This window comes from Thunnus thynnus, chromosome 8 (genome assembly GCF_963924715.1).
Source record: "Thunnus thynnus chromosome 8, fThuThy2.1, whole genome shotgun sequence".
Classification (NCBI taxonomy): Eukaryota; Metazoa; Chordata; class Actinopteri; order Scombriformes; family Scombridae; genus Thunnus; species Thunnus thynnus.
Window position 1 is genome coordinate 17,973,697 of NC_089524.1, and position 27,548 is coordinate 18,001,244.

General features: G+C 39.1%; 1 protein-coding gene across 3 annotated transcripts; it reads right to left on the reverse strand.

Annotated features, from left to right (window-relative positions):
- Window positions 1-340: 340 nt before the first annotated feature.
- Window positions 341-26,328, reverse strand: LOC137187734 (guanine nucleotide-binding protein subunit beta-4). 3 transcript variants are annotated; one of them, XM_067596859.1, is made up of 11 exons: window positions 26,127-26,328; window positions 20,174-20,247; window positions 13,131-13,347; window positions 12,643-12,681; window positions 11,888-11,994; window positions 9,608-9,671; window positions 8,427-8,589; window positions 7,816-7,882; window positions 7,104-7,305; window positions 6,377-6,593; window positions 341-5,689 (listed from the first exon to the last, which is right to left on the reverse strand). In XM_067596859.1, exons 3-11 carry the CDS (start codon window positions 13,185-13,187, stop codon window positions 5,583-5,585), a joined length of 1,023 nt encoding a protein of 340 aa, XP_067452960.1. In that variant the 5' UTR covers window positions 13,188-13,347; window positions 20,174-20,247; window positions 26,127-26,328; the 3' UTR covers window positions 341-5,582. The 3 variants fall into 3 exon arrangements, with proteins under 3 accessions (XP_067452960.1, XP_067452962.1, XP_067452961.1); XM_067596861.1 differs by having other exon boundaries at window positions 13,131-13,331; window positions 20,160-20,247; XM_067596860.1 differs by lacking the exon at window positions 26,127-26,328 and having other exon boundaries at window positions 13,131-13,331; window positions 20,160-20,387.
- Between the last annotated feature and the right edge of the window lie 1,220 nt (window positions 26,329-27,548).

The following is a 27,548-nucleotide window of genomic DNA, read 5'->3' on the forward strand; positions in this document are numbered from 1 at the left end:
GAAACTGTCAATAAAGGCAAATGTTTGGTTTTTATAGGTACGTCTGTCAGCCTGAGACACCTGTAGCAAAGGAAAGTAGATTTGCTGCAGTTTTAACACTCACACTATCTGCAGGCAGTGATTCTTACAGCATTTTAAGCAAAACCATAAAGAAATCTAACATCAGTGGATATTAATAAGGCGACTCGAATATAAATACAGTTCACATTTTGATTGAACTTTTTTTTTTACACTTGTATTTTCCTAATAATTAACTCCTTGTTTATTAAACGTGAACATTTTTAAAGGATTAATACTTTACATTCCTTATACAACTCCAATAATTCAGCCAGGATTGGTATTCTTGGTTAAAAGCTTTTTTTATTGGTTACAATAACTCATGGCAACATATCAGTATCACCAAGCCACTGTACAAATACAAAAAAAAGGTCTGGTGTGAAAAAGACTATAAAAATTATTCCATAACAAGTGATTATAATTTCACACAATAGCACTGTAAGAGAATTATCATGGCACCAAGTCCCTGGTCTTTACTGGCTTAAAACATGAAACAATAAATAAACGAAAATCAAAGCAAAAATTAAAAACTAAAATGTCAGAACAGTAGGTTGTAGAGTCAATAGGGCAGTGCATTTATTTGTGATGGTGCTGTGGTGCTGTGGTGGTGATGGTGGTGACGGTGGTGACGTAACCAGTTCATGTGGTGTGATGTCGCTGCATTTAAAAAAAAAAAAAAAAAAAAAAAAAAAAAAAAAGTTAATCAGAAACTTAAAACAATTCTTTCATATTCAGGGACAACATCGGAGGGTCGTCGTGCAAATACAGTCCTCAAAAATACTGCCTGAACAGTTACATTTTCACATTTGCTCTTTGAAGTTAGACGTTGGCACTGTGGTTGACAAAAATGCCAAAATACTACTGCAAAACATGCGTGAAGTTACTACTCCAAGGATTAAAACAGGTCACTGATTCAGGTTCTGGTACTTCATGTGTAGTTAACCTTAATCCTACCGACCGGGGTCCCCGCAGACCCCAGAAGTTTACTTTTTATCTCACAGGTGCTTTATTCTATCATTCAAATTTTTCATAACTTTGTCAATTTGTTCCCAATGACTTCATATCATTTTCCGCTTCTGTTTTAATTAGTGCTTCTTAAAAATACCAACATATTTAAAATTCAATTCAATATATCAAAAGCACCCAATTCCGCCTGTGTAGTATCTATCTATCTGTACTATCAGGGGGGTAGGAGCACTCTGTCAGTCATTTTGAAGGCGTTGTGGAAAGACTGTACTTGGGATAAAAGCTGCAATTTGTAGTAAATAAAAGTATATATATTCATTTTACACAATATGCAAATTAACTGTAACTTTATACTCTTTTTTTGCGGGTGATATTTATTACATAACTAATAATGTTTAGAGAAGAAATAAGTTAACATTTTGCTATGATCGTTGTTTCTTACAGTAGTTTATTTGGGACCCCAGTCGGTAGTCCTTGTATGTTTAATATGTTGGTAGGATGAGTGTTAAAGGAATAAACCGGAGGAGACTTCAGGTAAATACAATAATAACGTGAAATTAAATGAAGTCAAGCACCTTTCTGATTAATGAGTCTACTGCACTACTAAAGATGAGTGAACTGCACAGGCACTACTCCAGGATCCAGCTGCTAATACTGCTGAATTACACACAGGGGCGAGTAAATGGTTGCCTGCTGAACATCACTGCCAGAGATACAGACAACCCCCTTTCTCAGCTGTTAAGGGCTATGGTTTTTTGTTGTTTTTTTTTTTAAATTTCACACAGTTCACGATGGATTGAAAAGTGAAAACAGGGTTGATTTAAGGAAATAGTTGGACATTTTGGTTAATAGGCTTCTTCGCTTTCTGGTGGAGCTTAATGAGATGTTTGATATCACTCCGCCAGCTGCTTAACTTAGTTTAACACAAAGATTGGAAACAGGGGAAAACAGCAGAGTGTGACTCTGTCCAGTAGTAGCAAAATTAGCCTACTATCACCTCTAAAGCTTACTAATTAATACGACATATCTTGTTTATTTCATACGTGCGAAAGAAACAATTCCCCATTTTACTGGGGAACTATGTAACTGACAAGTTCTTGCTCGGTTGCCTGGCAACTGGTCTTGGTCAAGAAATAGTCCCACACATAATTGCTGTTTTTACACTTCGTTTTTTTTTTTTTTGTAAGGATTAAACAAACAACATGTTAAATCGTTTGTTTTAGAGGTGCTGGTATGCAGCTAACCGTCTCCCTTTTCACCCTTTTGTTCTAAACTAGTTGCTAGGCTAAAGTCCTGTCTATAACTGACATGACGAATGTGCGCCAGTGTTTCCCAAAATGTCGAACTACTCCTTTACTGTCAGTCCATCATTTTGTCATCTTTATCTGGGCACACATGAACTCCTACGTCCACTGACTGAAATAGAAACTCGCGGTCTAATAAGCACTGTCAACTTAATAACGCTTTGGGATACAAAAGCCCATCTTCAGACATTAAGCAGTCAACCTGTTTGATCAGACAACCGATTGGCTACAAAATCAGATACTGATGTGACCTTATTCAATGGAGATGGAGGAGGCTGGCACTTGAGTTAAGTGAGCATACATGTTTGTTTGTTTTTTTTTGTCACATTGACTAGTTTTCAGTTCACAGCTCAGGGTCTGTGGATAACATTGGCACAAATGAGGAAGTAACACTTAGATCTATATGTTATCCACATACATCAGCAAATCACCCCCTCCCCCCCCCCCCTCCCTCCCAATTCCCTTCCCTTCCCAACACACACCTCAACACTGATATGCAATACATATCACATCCTACACACCTCAAAGATATTCTCAGGCTAAAAACTATAACTGTTATTTTTAACATTCGCTCAAAATGGATTCATTAATGCAAAGCCAGGTAGAAGCAGCTAAAACATTTCTTAAAAAAAAAAAAAGAAAAAAAAAAAGGTCACTATAGAGTCACGGTATGCAAAAGAGGGGCTTCATTGTTAGCTGATTGAACCTTAATAAATACTACAAACTGTACGGTAGTAGTAGAAAGCAGAATTGTATAAAAAGTGATGTAAAACATTTGCTTCAAGAAGCTTTATGGAGCTGCATGTGGTCGTGGTGGTTTTCTGTAAGCATGCTTTTTAGTGTTCACTAGTATCAGAATGTGCTTCTATTGGGAAAAAGAAAAGAAAATTTGCAATATTTCTTATTGATCGTTGTGTAAAAAGGAATAGTAAGAGTAAAACATTACTGTAGTCGATGCTAGTATTACCTTCTATTATGAATGGTATCGTAAGGCAGAATGGAGACACAAAAGTGCCACATCTCACAGGGGCACAAACCCTCCTTATCCAGCCCATGTGGGTCAAATGTGTTTATTTAGAGATAGGCACCTGAGACAGCTGATGGATAGGTCCAACTCACACACGTAATGTGTATTATTTTTCAAAAAAAATTAAGCTTTTAGAGAGGAACCAAAAAAAAAAAAAAAAAAAAAAAGGAAGATGCGTGATGAGAAAATACTCAAAATCAGAAATACCACCTCTATGGGTAAATAAGTCACATGTGCTCGATGGTTTACATTTGTACTACAGTTTGTGAGTGCGTTCCTAGCTCTCTACTAAGTGTACATTTCTGTCTACCAAGTGTACTTTCTTCACTAGCAATATTTAACAGTTCATAACTTGTTTTTGGTGAGGAAAGAAAGAAATCACTGAAAGTGTTAAACCTTTTAAAAAAAATCTTTTTTCTTTTTTTTCCTTCTTTTTTTTTGTTTTTCTTTTTTTACAGGCTTGTGGTGGCACTGGTGTGACTTTGGAGTGGTGGACATGATTTCAGTTCCATGCAGTCACTCAGTTGACACCTCGCTGACAACAAAAAGGACTCGTTGATCCTTCATTTTTAAAAACAAAAAAAGGTAAAAATGACATGGTGAGCTCTGACAGACATCTCTCTCTCTCTCTCTCTCTCTCTCTCTCCCTCCAGCTTTTGTCCAGTCCTCAGAGGCCACTCACAGAGTCACTGCAGTCCTTTATGGTCCTGACATGAAGCCACTGCTCCTTTAATATCCTCCCATTTGTCCATACTGGCCTCTGTGCCGTTACAAGCTCACAGGTAGAGGACGGCTTCTGCTTTCGGAGAACGTGTCTCTCTTCACTTTGCCCTCCATCAGTGTCATTTATACAGGCAACTTGAGATCTTCATCTCAACTTTAAGGAGAAGAGTAGATTCTATAGGCTGCAGGAGACGGGGATATTATGATGCAAAACCTCTGTTTCGGACCATTATTGGGTTATCAATCATATCACACAGCTGTTGATTTGCATGAAATGGCTGTGGTCTTCAGATATTCAGATATTCAGCATCCAATGACTTGAAACCACAGTCCACTTGAGTAAAGCATGGCCTCCATTAACAGAAAGTTTTCTATCTTAGCCTACGTTGGAGCTAAAGCTGAATCCAGACTAAAAACATAATTCACCCCTTGTTGGTTTTGAAGCTTTCTCACTATACACAAACACAACAGTGTGACGGTTTCCTTACAAAAGAAGAGACTGTGGTGAGGAACAACTGGGGTTGTTTTTGTTTAAAAGAAAAAAAAAAAAAGTCACCATCATAGCCATCATTCACATGAACGCAAAATTTGTAGGTACAGGATGTCTGAGTTATACCCACTGCCTGTGACCATAATACACACAAACATACACAGATTCAAAAGAGGAAAGTGAATTTAGTTGGAAAAAATCCGTTTTTTTCGCAACTGCTTACGTCTTATGTCCTCTTTTGTTGAAGGGCTTAACTAAATCAGCAAATACCCGACATTAAAAAGTTTTTAGAGTAAAACGATATTTGTGTGTGTGAATTGTCTGATCTTGTACTCACATTGGATGAAACAAATGCTTAGGATTGACTACTTTACCCAGGTCTAGCATTATGTTGTGTAGTAATGTGAATATATACATTTGAAATAAAACATAAAACCCCCAAAAATCATAAAAAAAAAAAATTCAAGGGTGGGAAATAAACTACAAAAATATATACATACACATTATATATGCATATATAATGCATATATACACACATAATGCTATACATATATACTGTCTTTATATTTACATTTACATATTACACACTGACGGTCATCTTGCTTGTTAGTCAAAGTAACAGGTGCTCTTTATCGCCCCCTAGAAGAAAACTGGTATAAGGGCAAAATCTTCAATTTTTTTTCCTTCAGTTTTTCGTAACTCACCTCTTATTTTTATTTTTGATTGGACAACTCTAGTGAAAAGTTCTTATTTTTGTTGCTGTGTAATAGCTGGGTGAAAAAAAATGTCACTTGGTAAGGTAGAAAGAGTTGGTAGTTTCTCACAGGTGGGCAGGTCGCCAGCGGAGAGAGGAGAACTGGGGGTGAGTTGAGAGGATTTCGGCTGACACAGTGTACACCCCTTCAGGTTCAGCTCAGCAGATGAGTCGGGATACGTTGGATGGGGGGTAGCGGGGGGGGGAGGGGGGGGAGGAAGTTGGCGGGCAGTGATTGAGTACAACAGGGAAGAGGTTTGTTTAGTTCCAGATCCGGAGGAAACTGTCCCAGGAGCCAGTGGCCACGGCCATGCCGTCTTCTGTCACACCTAAGCAGCTCACTCTGTTGTCGTGGCCCGCTAGCACACCTGGATGTCAACGACAATAAACCAGTCAGAGGCTGATTACAAAAAACTCTGCAACCCGCAGCTAAAGTCAAGAGAAATTCAAACATCACTGAAAATCATGATGTGTAAAATTATTAATTAGGCAGCAAAGTCTTAAGCTTTGTAACATAAGCAGTTGCACAGGCAAGACTTTATTTGCTAAAATTTTGTACCCCAACAGTCTGTTTTTGGGGCTGTGTCTTTACCCTGAATTCACACTAGGGAGGAAACTGACTAAATGATTTAACAGTTTATATATTGACTTTCATTCCTCATGAAACAGACTTTTTTATCCTGACAAGTTAGTGTTCATGTTACAAATAAGTGGTGCATTTAGGTGCATTTCTCTCACTATGTGCAGTAGTAAAAAAAGCACACACCGAGAACAACACACTTTAAAAAAATAAAAAATAAAAAATAAAAAATACAAACACTAGCTGACTAATCTGATGTCATCAATTACTTCACTGAATATTACGGCTTTTGTAAAGTTTCTAATCCTTATTTTAGCCAGTTGCTTCCACTGAGGTAGTGAATTTAAAAATTATGCTAAATTATTCTTTAAACCAAGAAAGTCTCCTCACATCTGTAACTTAAAATTACAAAAAACAAAACAAAACAAAACAATAAAATAAAATAAAATAAAATAAGGCTTCAGTTGTCACTTACCTGCGCGCTCGCCTTTCAGAGTGTCCCAGACGTTGCAGTTGAAGTCGTCGTAGCCGGCCAGCAACAGGCGGCCGCTCTTGGAGAAAGCCACGGAGGTGATGCCACAGATGATGTTGTCATGGCTGTACATCATCAGCTCCTGGTCAGCACGCAGGTCAAACAGCCTGCAGGTGGCGTCATCTGAGCCTGTGCCAAAGGCATTCCCATTGGGGAAAAACTGCAGGAGAAAAAAGTAAAATGAAGAAGATGCAAGAAAAATTTTAAAATGATATTGCGTTTTTGAGGCACAGAGGCGGGGCATCTGGGGAGAAAGAGATTAATTAAAAGATGCTTCTTGTCTGTCTCAGAGCCTAAAGGACCATCAGAGGGTTTCAGACCTGCTCTAATGAAGCACTTTGACAAGAGTAATATTTCAATAATAGAAATAATGCTTTTTATAATTACAGCAGGAACATCTTTGTTTGGAATAAATAGACAAAGTTTCTGGAAGTTAGCTAAAACAGCAATTGCTTCTTTGCAAAACAAATGAAGACAATTCTGTGACACAGAAAAGCTAAAGAAACAGTAAAGAGAAAAAAGTGCATATCAATGAGCACAATGCTGTAAAACAAAAACAAAAAATCTTAAGGAACTGGTCAAATTTTCAAGAATAAAGCAATATTGAGTCATAATCGATCTTCAATCCTCCTCTTTACTGCTGTGTGTGTGTGTGTGTGTGTGTACTCACAGTGACGGCATTGATGTCGGACACGTGCCCGGTGAAAGATTGCCTGCACATGCCGTCACGAATGTCCCACAGCTTGGAGGTGGCGTCGCAAGCTCCTGACACAAAGGTCTTGAAGTCCGGGCTTAAAGACAAACTCATCACATCACCTGTGTGGCCAGTGAAACTGGTGGCCTGCTGGCCTGTCTCTATGTCCCACAATGCACTGCAAGAGAGAGAGTAGTGTTTAGGTATGAGTGAAGTGTCCCAGATAGGCACAGCTGGGAAGTACAGAGCACAGGAAGGTTGTAAACATGAAAGAGACGATAACTGCTTTTATTTATTTATTACCATTGATATTAACTGCATTTTCTGATCATGTACAGTATCTGAATACACCTCAATCAAATTATGACCCTGGATGACTGACTTTTTTGCCTGCTCTGCCATATTAATCTACTCTCACACATTAAAACAATGGCTCAAAGCAAAGTGTTATGCTAAATCTGCACAAAGGACATTCAGCAACATGAGAGGAAGTCAGTGACAGTAGAAGATGAATACTGGAGAGCAAGTCTTGACATTTTAATGTAATGTAGACGAGCATCTTCAGTCACTCAGGTTCTGTTCTGTAGCATGGAAACAAGAGTATCAACTGAATATTTCTATCGTCAACACACGAAAAAAAACTTGATTCTTTAAGCTGTGCAGAGGGGAGCAGAGAGTCGTTACTCACCAGGTGGTGTCTCCAGAGCTGGTCAGTATCTGGTTGTCATCCAAGAAACGACAGCAGGACAAATAACCTGGAGATAATAAAAAAGGTTCAACATTAGATAAGGAGAGCTCTGCCCTGCCTCGTTAGTACCTCAGCTCTTTAACTACTTACAAAGTGGTCTTACGCCATGTGAGTAGTTAATCCTTCTCCACAATGTTGCCTTATGTAAAGTTGTAACCATGAGTGATGTTTTTTCACTTGTTTTGCTCAGCTACGCCCACCCATCCACATTCTTCTGTTATTTGAAATAAAGATGAGTTGAGAATTGGACCTACATTCTTTGAAATATTGTTTTAAGCAGGCATGTTCATCCAGCACTGTAGCTGCCAATAAAAGGACGCAGCACTACAGCATTTTCCTACAAATGGAACTGACTATTTTCCATATTTCTGCATACATTGCAGGCAGAGACATCATCATCACACTGATCAAGGTAAGTAACAATGATACCATTCTTTATTTGACTTAAGAGTGAGACTCTAAGTGCCCGTCGGCAATAAATATATTAAATAAAAAGTCCAGCCAAAGATGAGCTTTTATTTGCATTGTTTTGTGGCTGGCTCTGTGCCTACCTGTGTGTCCGGGTAGTTCTCGGGTGACGCGCACATTGCCCTCACGGGTCTTCAGGCTGTATATGGAGCAGATGTTGTCCAGGCCTCCGCAGGCCACATAGTTCCCAGAGGGGGCGTAGGCGCATGTCATCACCCAGGAAGAGCGCAGCGGGATGGCATGCATCTGAGGACGAGTTTTTTTTTTTTTTTAGAAAATACAACAGAGGAATTAATGTTGAGCTTTAAGGTTAATTAAGGTTAAAGGCTTTAATGCAAAGTTCCATTAATTTGTTTAAATCCAAAATTCAGAGTGGTGCTGTGTACTTCAGACATAGTGAAGGACAAATTCCACCATATTTCTGGGTGGCACTGTTGCAAAATGTCAATAACCAACATGGAAACATAATTACATCATGGAGCAGATGATGCAAAAACAACAGAACTTAACATTTAGTGCAATAGGACAGCATAAGACAGTCTGTGGTGGTGTGTGTCGAAACATACATTTGTACAAAGGATAGGATATCTCTGATACAGTTAAAAAAAAAAAAAAAGACAAGAAGTCATCTGTACCTTGTGTTATCAGTGGCCACATATTTTGTTTTCAGATAAATATTTCACTATTTTTAGGTGATAGAAAAATCCTTTATGTGCATTCTCAGAATTTGCCTTGTAATAAGCCTGTGTGATATTTTCCTGGATGTTTTTGACATTAAACTGATTTCCATCCTGTGGCATCAATGATATAATAATCTTAAAATACATAAGCCAGTGGTCACTTTCGCCATTTTACCAGCCAGATTCATTTTATAATGCAAAAGGAAGCTCAGAGAAACCAGACAGCTTCCACTGGTGAGCACAGGTGACAGACTTACTCACTGAAGACAAATTTGCAATGTTACTGTGTTTAAGTGGGCGGAGAGATGCTGGTAACACACTGGAAAATAAAATGAATAAATAAATTTGCCTAATTCCAGCCTGTACTCTAAAAAAAAAAAAAAAAGACATCTGGACAGTTGACATCCCCCCAAACCCAGAAGTCAAAGAGCAGATTTAGTGAAATCTGGGCGAGATGATGACCACAAATAAACAATAAGGTGTTATTGACTTCTTGTACACATTGTTTTAACTCTCAGCTGAATTTAAATGTGATTGTGCTTTCACATTTGACACATTCTGTCGTTGACTGTCATTATTCTAACCTTATTTGTCGTGTAGCTGTCCCAGATGATTAGCTTTCCATCTTGCGAGGCACTGACAAGTAGTCTGGAAACCAGCAGAAAGAACAGCAACATGAGACAAGGCTCACATAATGAAAAACCAACATGATCTACAGTACATGCACCTGGTTCATTTAAAGCAATGAGAGCCAGCCACCTTACAGACTTCTACGCTACACTGTCTGAATGAGTACATGGTGCTCTGTCTTCAGTGTGAGCTCCCTACTTCTCTCTCCCAGGCCCCGTTTCCCTCCATCTTCCCTCTTTCTCCCTCTCTTGGTGTTAAGTCTCCTCATCCTGGGAAGCCACTTTTAATGTCCCACTCCATGTAATATTCATTACCCCAGTTATGTAAAAATCCCTACTGTCGGGTGGGAGGTGGAAGCCTGAGGGGTTAGGAAAGCACTAGAAAGAAGATGAGGAGGGGCAGCAGAAAGGGACGAACGAGAAGTAAAAACAGAAAAGAGGCAGAGCAAAAAAAAAGGGGGGGTGGGGAGGGGGACAGATTGAAGGTTGTGAGTGGTGCAGATGCAGAAACAGCTAAAAACCAAAAACCCCTCCCCTCCAACCCTGACTGGGTGTTTCTGTCTCTCCAGGGACAGGAAGTGGTTTGATGGTGCTACGATACAATCAAGGGGAGAGCCACCACGCTCAAATGTCAGTGGATATATACAAAATAAACACTGGCCTCCTGCAGGGTCACCCAGAGGGTGGTAGGCACATTCACACCAATACACACACACACACACACACACACACACAACACAATAATCAGGATTGAACAGCTCGTACTTCACCAGCTGCAGGTGATACAAGTATTCAGCTAAATAACAAAAGAGACAAACTCAAGTTTTAGTGGTGAAAAAGAGAGAATTTGCTCAGACATATCAGAAATGTATGATCTACATTTTCTCTGACTGTACAAAATATTATAAGTAGGACTGGAAAACAGAATTACTACGTCATATTCCAGTTCATTTCCAATGAATAAGGATCAGTGCACTGCATGCATACTACAGGAAAAACACAATCTTAACTGATAATTCTTGGTGCTCATAATTGCAGCAAACAGTTAAAAAAGCAGTTTGTAAATCTTAATTTAGTGGCAACTCGACATGTGCAGCCACAGTTGCTGTCCAATCTGGACACAGATTCACTATGATTCATTTCAAAGTGTCGTCACATTTGGAAAGCTGTCAGACTTTTAGATTTTACAAACTGCATCTTTAAGGAAATATTAAATAAGCTGTGGTGGCTGCTTGTCTCTGTGCCGAGCCAATACCATTACTGTGATCAGAGTGAGGGTGTAAAACAGTGCTAGCGCTTAGACAGATGTAGTAGTGTAGGTGGCAGTAGTGTCAGTTATGGTGGTATTAGTCATATTAGTAGAGTAGTAGTAGTAGTAGCAGTAGTAGTAAAAGTGGTAGTGGTACTAGTAGTAGTATAACCCCACACCTGGGACTGCCGTCACTGCCCCAGTGCATTGCATTGGGAGACAGATGGACAGAGAGAAAGATAAAGACACAAACATATTAAATACAGAGAAAGAAAAGCTTTTAAAACCAGTGATAGCCACTGCTGTTAACTCCTTTGTACCAGTGTTGGTGGTATTTCTTAGCATTGGTTCCTTATATCAATAATAATGTAAGAATTTAAGTCAAGACAAAGATTAAACCGATACCAGTCTGGTGGTTTTATTGTTTAATTCCTACGCTCCAGCTGAAGGTGTGTTCATGTTCGGATGGAATGAAAACCTGCAGACTGTCAAGCCCTCCGTGGCATTTTATTGCCCATTCCTGGCATAGATCTCGACAGTTATAGCAGCAGTGTTAACAGTCGCTGTGCTGTCTCTGGCAGTCACAAATTCTAAAATCAGTCTGCTTGCAGCACAAGAATTTAACACAGGCACAGGGGGGAGAATGACCTTCAAAGTTTATAAAATACTCATAAATTTATAAATTATTATAAGCTGCACTTAGCGCTTTTTACCCTGTTTGCATTTTTGTGTAACACTTTTCTCTATAAGGCTTCCCAACACTTTCCAGAAATTGGGGAAAAACATTCAGTCTTGTCTTAATGGTACAAATTGTCTGTTAATTTGCCAATTTAAAGAAATGCCCGTAAATATAAAACAAAAAAATATGTCAATCAGGCCAAAAAGGACAAAAAAAACCCAAAAACTCAGTGGAAAAAATGGTTAATTTCCTATTCTGCTCCCAAGTTATTATTTGTATTGTCTGTAGAATAACTACTGTACACTACCTGGAGTCGCTCCCCCAGTGCATTGCATAGATCTTGGCCAGGTGGCCCCTTAGAGTGCGTCGCGTCCGCATCTGTATCCGGCCCACTGAGTCCAGACCAGCTGTGATCTGCCAAAACACAGGAAGAAGCGTCAGCGGTGACACTCATAGCCCATATACACTCATCACAAACACCGCTGGACACTAGCTGAGGCAGCAAAAACACCACTCAATAATGAAAAGTGCCGCTTATATTGCTCTATAATATCAGTGAAATATTTAAATGGATTCAGTGACAACATATGTTTGTAAATATTGACCAGCTGAAGGAAGATTGGACAAGATTTCTAGTGTCTTTTTAGTCAATTAAAACTTACACTGAGGGCAATGAGTGGCCTTTTGTTACAACTGTATTTTTCTTTGGTATTCATAAGTAATATTGTCTTATATGGCTTCAGAACTGTAAACATGTGGCTAAAACTGTTATAAAACTCAACAGACTATATTAATCATTAATGGTTCAAAGTTTAATTTGTGGTTTTCTCAGTATAGATGTTTTGGGTTGGCTTGCCCAGGTGTTTTGCCTTGTGAACATCTGCAACCTCAATTTGTTATAAATAAGTCTTTCACATGATTTAGGCCATTTACAGTAACTTTGAACACTCCCTTCTTGTGCAAAAATACAGCCATGTCACCATGGAAATTTACACTACTACACAGGAAAAAGACCCTTAATTCTTTAGGCAATAGTTTGTACATAGACAGGAAATCACTTACCTGTGACAGAGTGGAGTCACTGCAGGCTTTCCTGGCATCCTGCAACAAAACAAAAACCTTAACAATCACATTGACCAGCAACAAATTCAGACATCAATCACTGCATATCTAAATGTAACGTATGCAATTACTTCACAGACACACACAAGTAATGAAACAAGAAGACGAACTTTAAAAGTAAGTGATGTAAACTGTCTCTTAAAAAGGGGTCTAAACATGTGCCATAAGTTATTACCAATCACAGAAACTGAATATCTCAGTGATCACAGAATAATCACACAGCAGCAACTGACATTTATAGATCAATTCCCCGAATCCAATTTCTGCAAGAGAGTGGAGGTGGTTGATTGACAAGTTATATGCCGAGTGCGTCACTGTCTCATCTGAAACAGTGTGAGTCACGGCTTACAGTGAGCAGACAGTGGCTCACATGTGATGTTCACACAAGTCAACATAAACAAACACGTGTACACAAAATGTTGCCGTACCCGGATCTGATTGCGTAGTTGCTCGGCTTCCTGCCGCAACTGTTCCAGCTCGCTCATTGTCCCTCAGATGTGTTCAGGCCACACTCCACTGCAAATAATGACTGGGCTGGGAAAACACACGTGCCAGCACGCACACAAACACACACTCACTCACTCACTCACACACACGCCCACACACTCTCACACGCACACACACACACACTTTACCAGCTGACACCTGCAAGACAGAGAGACAGAAATACTATCAGTTCAACAGACAGATGGAGAGCGAAGGATGGGAAGTTGGGAGCACTCCCATCAAACAAACATAGGTATCCTGTTTGGGTTCAGACCAAAGAGGAGGGTGCAGCAAAGGGTGGGGATGGGTGGGGATGGGCGGGGAGACCCGGAGGGTGGCCTAGCTCTTCAAACACCCCCAGTCTGGTTCAAAAGGCCATCTGAGCCAGGCTCTGACCTTTCCTGACTCAATCAGCCTTTTGTGTTGTTGCATTGCGCTATTTGCTCGACCCACCCCAAAGAGCTCAGAACGTACGTGTGTGTGTGTCTGTGTGTGTGTGTGTGTGTGTGTGTGTGTGTGTGTGTGGCTCCTGATGGTTTATTAGAAAATATGTCCAAGTGAGAAAGAGAACATATGTGCATACATTTATCTGTGTGTGTGTGTGTGTACAGTATGTGAGCGTTTATTTAACTGTGTGTCTGTGTCAGATTAAGCATCTCTGCATGCATGTGTGTGTGTGTGCAACTGTGTGTAAGTGTGTGTGTATGTGCAAGTTGCCACTTCCTTTACCTTGGGGAGCCTGAATGTGGGTCACAAAGCACTTAGACACTCCTCAGAAATGTTTGGACCGCGCCCCCCACCAACCCCCCTTCATTTTCCAGGCTGTTTTACAGTCTGCTGTCCAGAAGTCTAACCCTCCGAGATTAAATTTTCAGTTCCATTTTCTATAATTCAACAATTAGACCGAGTCCAGCCCTTCCTCTCCACAGGAAATCATGTTAATGTAAAGAGGAGGATGTTTGTGCTTTTTGTGATTTTTTTGCAGAGGCTTTAAAACCATTGCTATTCGTACATGTGGCCCAGATACTTTCTCACCACAAAAGAAAAAGAAAAGGCAGTATTTTACACACCTAAGACAATGATTGGACATTCATGCTGCTCACATTTATCTGGATAGAACGTTATTCTTTCAGATTCCCAATTCAATTGGTTTTGGCCATTGCTCTGACACAAGATGCCTTGGACTGCTCATCATGGACTCTTGTCTCAGCCAAGGAGGTCTTTGACAGTAACGAGGCATCAGGGACAGCGAGCGTTGCAATGCTTTCAGCTGCCAGTAGTGACGTCACTCTCTCCTCCGGCTGACGCAACCCCCCTGAAGAGAGGCTCTGAGCGTCAGCTCGCTTGTGATGTGGTAGTGCTCTATGACTGCCATGGATCCATTATACTGTACGCCCCTGAAATCTGCCACGTCACACAGAGTGCCTTGTGGACTACCAAAATACCCGATATGACCTTCTACGCTCGTCTAAATATTTTCAATCAATATTTCCAGCCTGAGGTGTGTGTCATGAAATCCAACGGAGCACGCAAGAGAGATAAGGTGAGAAATAACGGAGGTATGATGGTAGATGACGTTGAAAAACATCCTGTGTTAGCGTGCTTTCCCATCATTATCTGGTTAACACTAACACCTGTGATTTTAGGCAGGCTGGTGCACAGATTTGTGGGAGTGGCACATGAATTGCTGTCTTGCTCACATGTGGATACTTAATATTAGTCACTCATTTAGAAACCAAAACAGGTTTTCACTCATAACTATATAACCACATATCAACAACAACAGAAATAAGCTGTCATACAGATATTGGTACCTCTAACAGGACTACATTAAGTTTTCCTTTAATAGTTTATACTTGTAAACCCCAGTGAGCAGTGTGTGTGTGTCTTTGTGTCTTTTCTCCAGTTCTGTGATTTGACTCATGCAGCCAGCCAGCCGGGCAAACGCAGGCCCAGAGGATGGCACAGGATCAGGGGCGACAAAGGCGGAGCTGTGTGTTGGAGCTGCCCATTGTTCAGGATACGGCTGCCAGCTACAGTAGATAGTGATGCTTGGCACCGCCACCGTCGGGTCTCTGAGGGGTCTAGCCCCGCCATGAGACGCCACAATAGCTACTGCTCTGCCGTTCTGACACCAACTGACCGACCAGCCACCCATCCGACCTGTTCAGCCTTATGCTAAAGCCAGAAGGAGAACACTGTGTCTGAACTGGGAACAGTGGGAGAAATGCATGAAATTCTGTGTATGCACGGAGGCAGAAATATGCATTCACAGTCTTTGCATCACATTTAGAAAGCTCTGCATCAACTTAATTCTCTTTCTATAAATCTCATTCATCAGTTAGACAGAAATGGACATAGATACGTCCTTTGTCATTCATCTGCGTCTGCTCCACCAGCATTTACACATGGGAATGAAAATACTGGTGAAGAAGAAGCACAATTCACCAAAAAAACAACAGAGCAGCTACTCTTATACATTATACACGGCTCCGGTCATCTATTACGTCGAAAGTGTCTTTAATTTAATAATCTACCACTCACACAACATCAGCAGTGATATCTCAATAATCATCATCATTATCATCATCAAACTTCAGAAATGTAATTGTGATTTAATTTAAAACCCATCGAAACAAGACTACAAAGGGTTTCAAAACACAGGATCAAATGAACAGAAAAAACACAAGGAAACAAAACAATGAAACTAGAGCTGCAGCGCTTGTTGATTCTTTATTAGTCAATCAAAAGAAATTAAATCAGTGACTATTTCGATAAAATATGCATCATCTTTGGTTCCGGCTTCTCTATTGTGAGGTGTGGTTGTTTTTTTTTTCCATTTTATATAACTGTAAACTAAATATCTTTGGGTGTTGGTCCAACAAAAGAAGAATATCTGAATACTTCATCTTGGGCTGTCACTCCGTCGAAAATTAGTGGATGAATCGAGAAGATAGTCAACAGATTTATCAATAATGAAAATGATCTTAAATTTCAGCCCTAAATGAAACAGAAAATATGAAAAATTGCCTTAATAATAACACATTTTTGCATACATAATATAAATTAAATGCTTTTTTGACTAGCGTATTATATTAACGCATGCAGTGTGAAGTATGAATGTGCTGCACACTTTAATCACTAATTTTACAGCGTATGCATTATTTTGTCTCAGCTGTCCATATGAAGCAGACTGCTGATGCTCATCTTTATTACTCAGTTTTAATCCAAATTAACAATGACTGTAAAAGACATTCTGTCTATAAACTGTGACACGCTGGAATGCAAACTTTCACTTTCATTTACTACTCACTTCTAATGAAATTTTCCGTTTACTAGTCACTTTGTTATTCTTTATTTTATGAATAATAAGGTCACAAGTCTCTATGGTCTCAGGTTCCCATAATGCAGCTTAGTCACAATAATATTTGTTACAGGAGACACTGTCCCTTCAGTGATGGTTCATGTTCATGAACTGTAGAGTTTCAATTCATCAAAACTGGAGACAATTCACATCGAATCAAACATGAATGAGATCATGACGCTCATCGACATATTTTGTGTTATCAGTGAGACCTTGTGCTCCTTCTGGATCACACACAGACAGTAGAAAGTCATCCACATCTGCCTTTGTCTGGTAGAAACGCTGGTTAACTGAGCAGCGGGAGGTGCAGGCAGTGCAGCTGCACCCGGACCAGCAGGGCTGACGAAGCCACGGGGGCCCATCAACATGAAATGGTCCGGAAGTTAAGGAATTATGAGCAGCCAGGTCTCAACACATTCTTGCACCGCGGCCCACTGTGAACGCTTCATACAGGTTTTTATATAGATTTACAGTAATTTTTGGTGCTATTTATCATCATCAAAATTACATTCAGTAAGTTGAATACAAGTATTTAATTTACAATAGATAATTACAAAACTTAAATTCAGATATTTTGCTCCGTCCCTGACTTGAATATTTCGCAGGTTCAGACCAACTTTGTTCTTAAGTGTTACGATGTGTTGAATTTGTGATAAATGTACTATCTAAAGGCGCATGGTCTTCTCTTTTTTCCTTTTTCTTGACCCAATATGAGCTTCTACATGATTCATCATCAACTGTGTACATTTTAAAATTCACGATAACCACTGTTGAAAGATGGCATAGATGCTCAGCTATTCATCAGATGACTCAGTTTGACGTGTATTTAAAAAAACGGTAACGACACTACACCTCATCTTAACCACAGTTTCTGTCTGAGAGCCAATTTCAGGAGCCATGGTTGTCTACCCTTCATGGGAATATAAGCAAGAAACTCACTCAGGTTTTGGTGTGTGAAAGTGAAATCTGGAGGCATCTCAGCGGGCTCCACCAGGTGTAAACTTGTTCAGGTGACCCATTGACTATTCAAAACATCCAGAGAATGGAGGAAATACCTGGTGAATTTCCAGTAAGGTAAGAGAAGCCGCATCCTCCTTCTGCTCAGCTGATGCATATTCAAATCATATCCTTTATGAGTAATGAGTTATTACAGCAAATACAAAACTGTTTAGCGAATATCTGGCATGATAATCTCCAAAAAAAAACTATGGAGGTGTTTTTGTTGGTTCCCTTTAAACAGAAAAATGATTTTGCTCACGATTACACTGAGCAGACAGGAACACGGTGAATGAATGTGTGATGACTGATGACCTACTTTGATCGCAGGTTTCATCCCACCTACACTGGACAGCTACAGAATTACACATAATGCAGTCATAAATAATTCATAATGAAAACTACAACATTTTCAGATGGAGCTTTTTAAGACAAAGTTCAGTCTAGTCGAGTCTGTTATGGGAGCCAATAAAGATGCGGTTGTAGTTTAGGAAGTCAGTTGTTATTTTACAGTTACCACAGGTTGGTTTCTCTGAGGTGTGGTACAAAGCTTAGTAACATACAGCTAAAAAACTAGGGCAGCCAGATGCAGGGCTGAGAGATACCGTTGAAATTGGTATATTTATATCAATGACACTAATACTAATATTTTTCAGATATCAATATAAATCACAATACGGCAAACGTATGTAAAATAACATCAAATATTAAATTTTATGTCCACTGTAATAAATCGTCTTTAACAATTTTGCTCACAACAAATGCAAAACAAAAACTATAATGTTTCATTTTGCTGGTTTTCAATTACAATTTGTCCAGAATAATTTATTTGGTGACTTTGCAATATGATAACATGGTATGAGCATCATTACGATTCAATTCAACTGAAAACCGTATGATAATATTGATATATTGATTATGTTATCGCCCAGCGATGTGAAGACTACATATTGGCTTTGTTTTCTTATTTAGGTTAGATATTTTAAATGTTGTCTTTTCCCGGCTTTTGGGCTGCAACAAACAATTATTTTGAATATTGAATAATCTGTCTTTTTTTTTTTTAAATTAATGGTCTAATCATGTTGTCTATAAATGGTCTGAAAGTGATGAAAAGTGTCATTCTTCAAACTGCTTGTCTTGTCTAACAAAACCTGAATATATTCACTTTACAATGACATAAAACAGACAAAAGCATCAAATCCTCACATCGGAGAAGCTGGAATCAGAGAGTGTTTTGCATTACAGCTCGATGATTGACTCATACGATTAATCAATTATCAAAATCATTGCTGAGTAATTTTCTGTTGATTCACAAATCAATTGATCAACTCATGGTTTCAGCTCCAATTGCAAAGACTACATACAGTATAGTCTTGGTCACCAGATGGTGAAATATCTTAAATGTTGCCTTTTCCTTTGCTTCACAGTTATATGAAGCCCTAGTTATCACTTAATGATTATTTTCATTATCGATTAACCTGTTGATTACCTTCTTGATTAATCGATTAGTCGTTCGGTCCATAAAATGTCAGAAAATGGTGAAAACAGTCGATCACTGTTTCTAAAAGTCTTGTTTTGTCCACAGCCCAAAGATATTCAGTTAACTGTCATCAAAGACTAAAAAAACAAAAAATATTCACATTTAAGAAGCTAGAGTCAGAGAATTTTGACTTTTTGTCTTAAAAAAAATGACTCAAAACGATTAATAGATTATCAAAACAGTTGGAAACTAATCAATTAATTGACTAACTGTTGCAGCTCTAGTGATAACTTTATAAACTTATTTGAATATAAATGCATTTTATCTGTTTGGCCACCATAATGTGATTATGACATATAAGCACCCAATCACCCACCTTTAAATATTAATCAAATGGGCGTATTATAAGAAACAAATACACCAAAACCTGCAGGTAAATATAACCAGACTGACATTGAACATGTTTAACTTTTACAAACTGCAGCTTTTATTGCTCAGCAGCAACATCCACCTACTGACTGTCAACAACAATCAGCCAAGACAGGAAACCTCCATCTACATCATCTGGAGACACAGACACTGTGGTACAACTGTGAAATTAAAATGTATAACCATCTTCATGAATTCATATGAGTCAAGAGAAGTTTCTGATACAAGCAACAAATTGCATGAGCCGCGCGCCCCGTCACGAGGCGGACTGTAATGTATATTTAATAGAAATGGAAAAAAAAAAAACAGCTGCGCAGGGTTATCGTGCAACCGCAAATAAGAAAACTGGTGTATGTAGCGGGCACAGATGAATGTGTGCCCGTTAGTAAAAAAAAAAAAAAAGGTTTTGGCCCTACAGTTCCGCCTGAGAGTCATTTGACAGCCTGTAAAAGGCCGCGTTTGGACGGCAGTGAATTTCCAGCAGAGGAAATCTTAGCTTAGAGGGAGAAAAAACAGCATTGAGATGGTATATAGCAGGGGAACAGTTATGTCAAGAGCTTCATTGCTGCTCAGAGCACCGTGCATATGTCAGGCTCATGGGCGTTTATTTGCACCTCACCCTCAATATAAAAGAAAATAAAACCCCGCCGTGGGCAAAGCAGGAAATAGCCCAAAAGGCACCAAAATATTAAGACTGACAACACGTCCTTCCTTACCTGAAACAGGCTCTGTCCGTCCGTTCAAATCCGTGTCACACTGCTCCGTTTTCACACCACAACCATGGTCCCAGCTGTGAGAGAAAGCGCAAAAGGGAGCCGTGTTAATTTTAAGACAATTTAATCGGTTTACAGGGTCAGAAGCGAGCGCAAACTCGGGTCGGATTTGACTAAAATTTTCACCAAGCAAGCTAATCACCACACCCATGAAAGTGGGAACATGGCAACAGCCTACGCTGAGGGGTGCACGGTGCTCAATACAGCCATAAGTTTCATTTTCTAACAAGTGTAACACATTATAAAATAGAGAGTCTTTACTAAATCTCTTTGTATGTAGGTCGGTACTCATTTTACCAAGTAAAAACCTTTTCTCCAGCTTAGGAAATATGTCTGTAGTTGGTTGTGTCACCTGCAGGCAGAATGGTACAGTCCGTCAGCCCCCTCAACAAAAAGGAACCGAATGGGATACAGGAAACAAATATTAAACCTATAAAGACTGAAACAGTAGTGATTCAAATGCACTTCACCTCAGGTCTGTAAAGCCAGTCTCTGATTTGTACAAACATCAATACACCGAAAAAAACAGGAGAGTCTTGAAACTACAGTATCAACTGGTATTATAGCTGGAGGGGAGGAAAGTACAGTGTTTACTCTATGAATCTGTTACTAACTGTGACTTTGCTTTGTGACCTGTGAGCATCATAGATGTTTCATTTCTATGTTTATTTTGCACATAGAAACAATTCATAAATATATATAACACTTTATTTAAACGACGTGCTAAAATAGCTGCAACCCCCCACCTCCACCTACCCAATGTGCATATATTATGAAACTGTGATGAGCAAAACGTAAAGTAAGTCTACATGTGCCTACGAGCTTTAGAGCTGAAATGATTAGGCATTTTAATAGTCCATCAACAGAAGGACACCAGCAGCAGTTTTGATGATCAGACATTTGTCAAACAAAAAAATATTTGGTTCCTACTTCTCAAATATGAGGATTTTTTCATCTTTTATTCTTTGTTTTATATCTTTTTTTTTCCTTTTTGACTGTTGGCAACTAACTTAAAGATGGCACCTTGTGCTCTTTTAAATTTTAATGGGCATTTCCACTGTTTTCTGGAATTTTTTTAAATAAACCAAACAATTAATCATCAGTTTAATCAATAAAAAAATAATCATTAGTTGCAATTGAAATGTTATAGTTGTTTAACTCAACTGTGAATATTTTCAGATTTTTTTTTTTAAATATCCTAATCTTTGGGTTTTGAACTATTGGTTGGACAAAACAATACATTTCAAGACATCACCATGGACTCATGGATCTCTTATTTGCACAATAAATGAAGAAAAGAAACAGCAAATGAATTAATAAAGAAAATTCTTGTTAGATTCAGCTCTAATATGATTGTAACAAATCATCTCATTGTACCAATTGACATGAAGTATGAATTTACTACACATTTTTTTTCTGTTGATACATCACTGAAGCTTATATAATATAATATAATAAAAAAAACACATCTGAAATCAAAACTTAAAGCTGTAAGGTTTGGATTATGCCAGGAGACAGCTGTGCCAAGTCTCACCCCGACACACCGCAGTTGGCTGCAGTGGGCTCATTGAAAAGGATCTCTCTCCATTAGGACAGGATGAATTTTTAATGGGGCCAATGAAAGGGAGCGGTGGGATAGGCTTTTCCATATCTCTGCACGAGCCATAATCAATGGAGGGAAGATGAAAGTTGCCCAGCCCTTGGTTTCCTTTCGGAGTGGCATGGGGTCAGATTAAGTCTAATTGAATTCACACACAGCAGTAGTTTAGGTGTGTCAGACCAATTTCCCCCCCAAACACATTATGAGGATTACAATTAGCATGAAACCAGAGACATATGTTGTAGTTGGTTTGTCATTAGTGCAGCTGTGATTGTTTTTTTTCTTTTTCAATGATATTAGTGCAGCCAGGAAATAGACGATTATTAAATTATAAAAGATTATTAAATACAACAATGTGCTCATATTTTGATGGGCAGTTTTCCTTTAAATGAGAAATAGTCTTATTTGACTATACTATGGTTACAATATGGCTGAATATCCTCACATATAATTTAGAGAAGTTGGGTGATGCGCACTAAATCATAACCACAAATCTGCTCTCATATTGGGGACAAAAAGTCCTTAAATTTTCACAATAATCAAGATATCCGAATGGTTTCACTGTTATTGCTAAATGTTTAGCATGATGGATGAACAATGACACTAAAACAAGACATGGCAAAAACTTGAGGTTGATGTAATCATGGATCAGCCACAGCTTTCTGTCAGGTCATGTCTGACGTTGCTCAACAAATGTATTAATCATTACACAAGGTACATATAAATCATGCAACTGCAGTGCGACTATAACTCAAATATGGTCATACACTGGCTTTGCGTAAAAACTCAATTTAGTAGCAGAAATAAAATTTAAAAAATACATAAGATACATGATACATAAGAAGAAGTCAACTCTTTTGCTTTCTGCCTCTTGTGAGCAAAAAGACAGAATTCATTAGCCAGCTGAGAATCAGAGTCAGGGTGTCCAAAAGCACATCCTTGGCCAATCAGGTCCCTTGGCCCATTGCTTGGCAACCAAAAGGAGAGGGAGGGAGCAAATTGACACTATAAAAATAGCACATCAATAGCCTGGTGTCTGGAAAAAAAAAGAAAGACACACATGTTGGTGAAGCTATAAATAGCCTCCTGGAGCCTGGAACAGGTACCGTGTACAGTATCTAAACTGAATTGCTGCCCACATATGACACATTTTTGCATCAATGCAAATCCGGCATGGGTAGAGCCCAGCAACCGTTGTCAGTGTTACAGTAACAGTCAATCAGCTGGATGAAATGATTTGAATGTGCGGGTGGTTTCAGGACTTGGGAGAAATGTCAGGAGCTGACCTCATAGTATCCCTTTCCTTACTGGGTAATAATCGTTCCCAAAACTAACAACAGGTTGGCCTTTGTGTGCAGTAATTTCCTTCCTTCTACTGTATGCCATCTGATGCTTTGCATAGATGTAAAATCACTATGGCCTCTGCTGCAATAATAAATTTGAATGTACTATAACAATCAATAATGTGCATGGACAAGTTTGCGTGCCAGAGATAATTTATGGTTTAATGGCTTACATGAGTAACTTGGATGATATTTGATCTTTTCATACTATCTCATAATTACATCCTTACATTGTTCCTAGCTGTCACGAAGAGCCGCATGCTGTATCTAGTCTTTACATATTATCTGATCACTACAATGTCACATTGTTAACAGGGGTGTACCTCTTGTGTAATGGAGGAGTGGAGCAAAACGTGGTCAAAAATAGATCTATCATGTCCAATTCAGTTTCACAGGACTGCTCAAAAATCAGCCCGCTACGTGGGGAATCAACTGGAGATAATGGGATGTCAATCTGAAGCAGCTTCTTAACGCCTATTTTTATCCGCACGTTCCCTTTTTTTTTTTTTTTTGCCCACATGTGGTGACACGCCCCGACAACCTCCATGTAATACTTCCACTGTATCAAAGGCAATTAAAAGGTGTAGCAACAGTAGAACCTTAAAAGGCTTTATCAGGGCCGTCTTATCCACCAGACATCTCCCGGGGAGGCTGGCCGTTGCCAGGGTAACCCTCACAAATGGCAACTGACGTCAAGAAGGTAGGAGAAATACCAGGGAGAGCCAGAGCTGCTATGCATAATGGATTATTGAAAAAAGGGCCCTCTTGAAGAGTGCAAAGTGACTTAAAATATGCGTGCCTTGCTGGGCTCACCACCACTTCTCCCTCTCTCTCTCTCTCTCTCTCTCTCTCTCTCTCTCTCTCTCTGTGTGTGTGTGTGTGTGTGTGTGTGTGTGTGTGATGAGGAAAATAGATGTTGACAGTTTCAGGGTTTTACTTGCTAACTGGCACACTTGGGCTTGACTGGTACAATTTAAATAAACCATCTTGAGTCAAACACTGCTCTGAACTGTCTCTTCATAGATCACACAGATTAGGAAGATTTTTCCCAGATTAGGAATTTTTGCATTATTTTATATGCATGTGTGGTGTGTTTAGATGTGAACACATTGCAAATATTCTGCCACAAAGTCTCCAAAAAGCAAAATCTTTCTCTGCTGCATTGAAATCAGAATGTGGTGCTTTACTTTCACTGCATCTTACCCAATTGGAACCAAAGAAAAAAAAAGATCTGGCACATCATCTAACACCATTCCCTGTAGATCTCTTGTTGGTCATGTAACAAGGATCCACAATGTCATTCATGCATAGGTCCTCCGATGTGATCACTTCAGATCGTGTTTAAGTCCAGAGTGTAACTAGCAGCAGTTTATTCTGTCCCCGTGTCAGCTTCTTGTCTAATCTCAGTGCTATTGTTGGCCCATGAGAGACTGTCACAGCAGCAGCTTGGTGAAGTGCCCTCATCGTTTCGGTGATAATGCCTCTCATGTTGTGTTGGAGTCACACTATCGACAAGCGGGACACCGATTGTGGAGTCAGGGTTTGCTGATGGCAAAGGCCAAGTATTGTTGCTAACCAAATGAATACAACAGGGGACAAAACACACATACGCATGCAACAGAGAAGTGAGATGCTGTCCATTTTGGAGTAGAGGGGGATCATATGGACCAATTCATGATAATTATCACAGCAATACCTTATACACTATCAAATAAAGTATTCAAATAATGTGATTAAAAACTTAAATTCCTGTTTGTGTCCTTTTTTCAGATAGAATAAAATCAAATCATCCACCGAAGTACAGAATGGTCTTTATTGGTCTCACTAACACATAAAACCTGCACAAAACATATAGAACAGATAAGAGAAATAGAGATGATAACATTAAATAATTGGTGATAATATTAAATTTGGGGTCTGAATGTCTGAATTCTCAGGGCTACTTTCATGAATAAGAATTTACATGTCACTGACATGTGTGTTAAAATTGAATATTAGAAATATAGAATTAGAGAGCAGTATCTAATATCCAAAAAGACAATTCTCTGACTCACAATGCAACATCTAAAATGTTAATTGCTGAAACATCTGTATTATAGGTTGCCCCTCTCAACAAATTCATTCGTTACATGACTAAAATGTCAATGAAAAAGTCAATTAAGTGCAGAATGAGTAGGCCTGAGGCTCAGCTTTTGATTTCAGGGAGAAGCTGCAGAGGAAATGTGCAAAGAGAAGAAGTGAGAGTTGTTTTAGTCCAGGGGAATCCCAGACACTGCAACAAGCAACACGAAGCATGAACTAACATGCTCTGAGTTTCCCAAGAAGTGAATCACACGAGTCATGTATGGGGAAAAATTTAAAGGAAGTGAGGAACAACCCTGATGTGCTAATGCCACCTTTTTCAAACGCCTCCTGTCACAGCTGCAACACTATGATACCAGATGATCATTAATTTATTACCGTGAGCCCACAATTAGTTTGACTTGACATTTTGGTGCACCACAGGTTCACACCACACGATAAGACCGAGGTATTACCTCCAAGTTACCTAAAAACCAAACACAACCCTTGATGCCTGACATAAGAGATCCGTTTGACAGGCTCACAATCAAAATACCAGTCAACAGTGTTCCCTCTGTTATTTCAGTGATGGCTTACATGCCAATTTTGGCTCCACACCCATCACCGTTTTAATCCAAATTATGCTTCTGGTGCAGATTTCAGAGCAGGAAACACAATTATTCTGATGCTTTGTGTAAGAAATATTTTACATAGTGTAGGAATGTGCTTATTTGTGCTTTACAGGGACATTTTGCTAAAAAGAAACAGTTATTTTGATATCATATCCACCCTGGCAATGATTGTAGTGATGAATGAATCCAGATGAAACACCGAACAAAACGCACACCTACAACTACACATTTAAAAAAAAAAATAATTCAAGCTTTCATACCTTTTTCCAGTGCAGATGAGTAGCAGAGGAAGTGGGCGTTTTCTGTGTACGTCCTGAACAGCATGGATTATGAGTCTAACGGAGCGCTGTGGTTTCAGTTCTTCCTTTCAGCTGAGTGTAGATGCTGCTAGGAGGAGCAGTAAATGGAGAGAGAGAGAGACTGAGCTGGAGTATGAGGTAGAGAGCTGCTGAGTGGGAGGGTGAGCATATGGGGGCATGGAGGATGGGAGATGGAGTAGTATTTCTATTAAAGGGACAGAATTTATTTCTAAAATAACATATTGTTATTTGTGACAAACATGTTGTAACACTCAGTATGAAGAGGATGACGGCTTGGTGACGCAATTACTCTTACAGTTATTTTAAAGTATATAGTTACCTTAAACTGAAAATGGGCGCTGCCATGCTTGTAGGAATAGTTTGCTAGACAAATTTCAGATATTAAAATCGCCCTCCGCTGAAAAATGTGTTGTGTGTTTGAGTTTCACTGTGCAGAATGATGTATGTGCACAATTTGACACTAGATGGCTGTTTTCACATTTCATCTGCTGAAGAAGGAGTTTCTCTGTTCTTACCGAAAATCTGACTCTAAGGCGTGTACCTACGAGCCTGATTTGTGACATCACAGTTTGGAGTCAATCCTGGGTCACTATGCAGTTTACACAAGTTTGATGTGGAAACCTGAAACTTCCAGTGCACAAACACTGAGAATAGTCTTTTCAGTGAAGTAGGAGACATCTTGTGTCCAGCAGTTAAACTTTTGAAATTAAAAATCTTTGCATGTTCGTAGATTTTCACATTTTTAATGAGGTAGAAGGAGGAGATGTTGTTTTAAGGATTTTAACGAGATAATTGAACTTTTTGTGTGGAAAAAAGCATATTACACTCAAATTATTATTCAAAGTAGAGCACTTCTCTGGAGGGAAGTAAATTCACATTTAGAGTATCAATAACCTGTGCTGAAAAAGATGATGAATGTTGAAAAAGAACCTCAAGCTCCTACACTGAAAATGTGGAAGGAACAAATGATGGAGACTGTTGCATGTGAAAAGATACTGGGGAGATTGAACTGGAAAAATGATATGGTTAAAGAACAATGGGACAGTTTTTGTGGGTAAATGTCCCGAGAGAGCAGCCTAACCCTGACAAGAATCTGATGGTTTGGTGGAGTACATCTGTAACTGTTGCCAGGTACTAATACTCACCACATTACTGTAACCAAATAACTGCCTTATATCACTGTCTGTTCAGTGGCCTGTTTGTTTTTGGTTTTTTTTCCTTAGGTGGTATGTTCTGAAAAATTCAATAAAAAACTAAAGAAAAAAATTCTCTGGAGGGTACCTTTGAAATAAAAGTGGACACTGCTATCTTGTAGGAATAGTTTGTTAGATAATTCATAGATATTGAGGAAGATTAATAGCT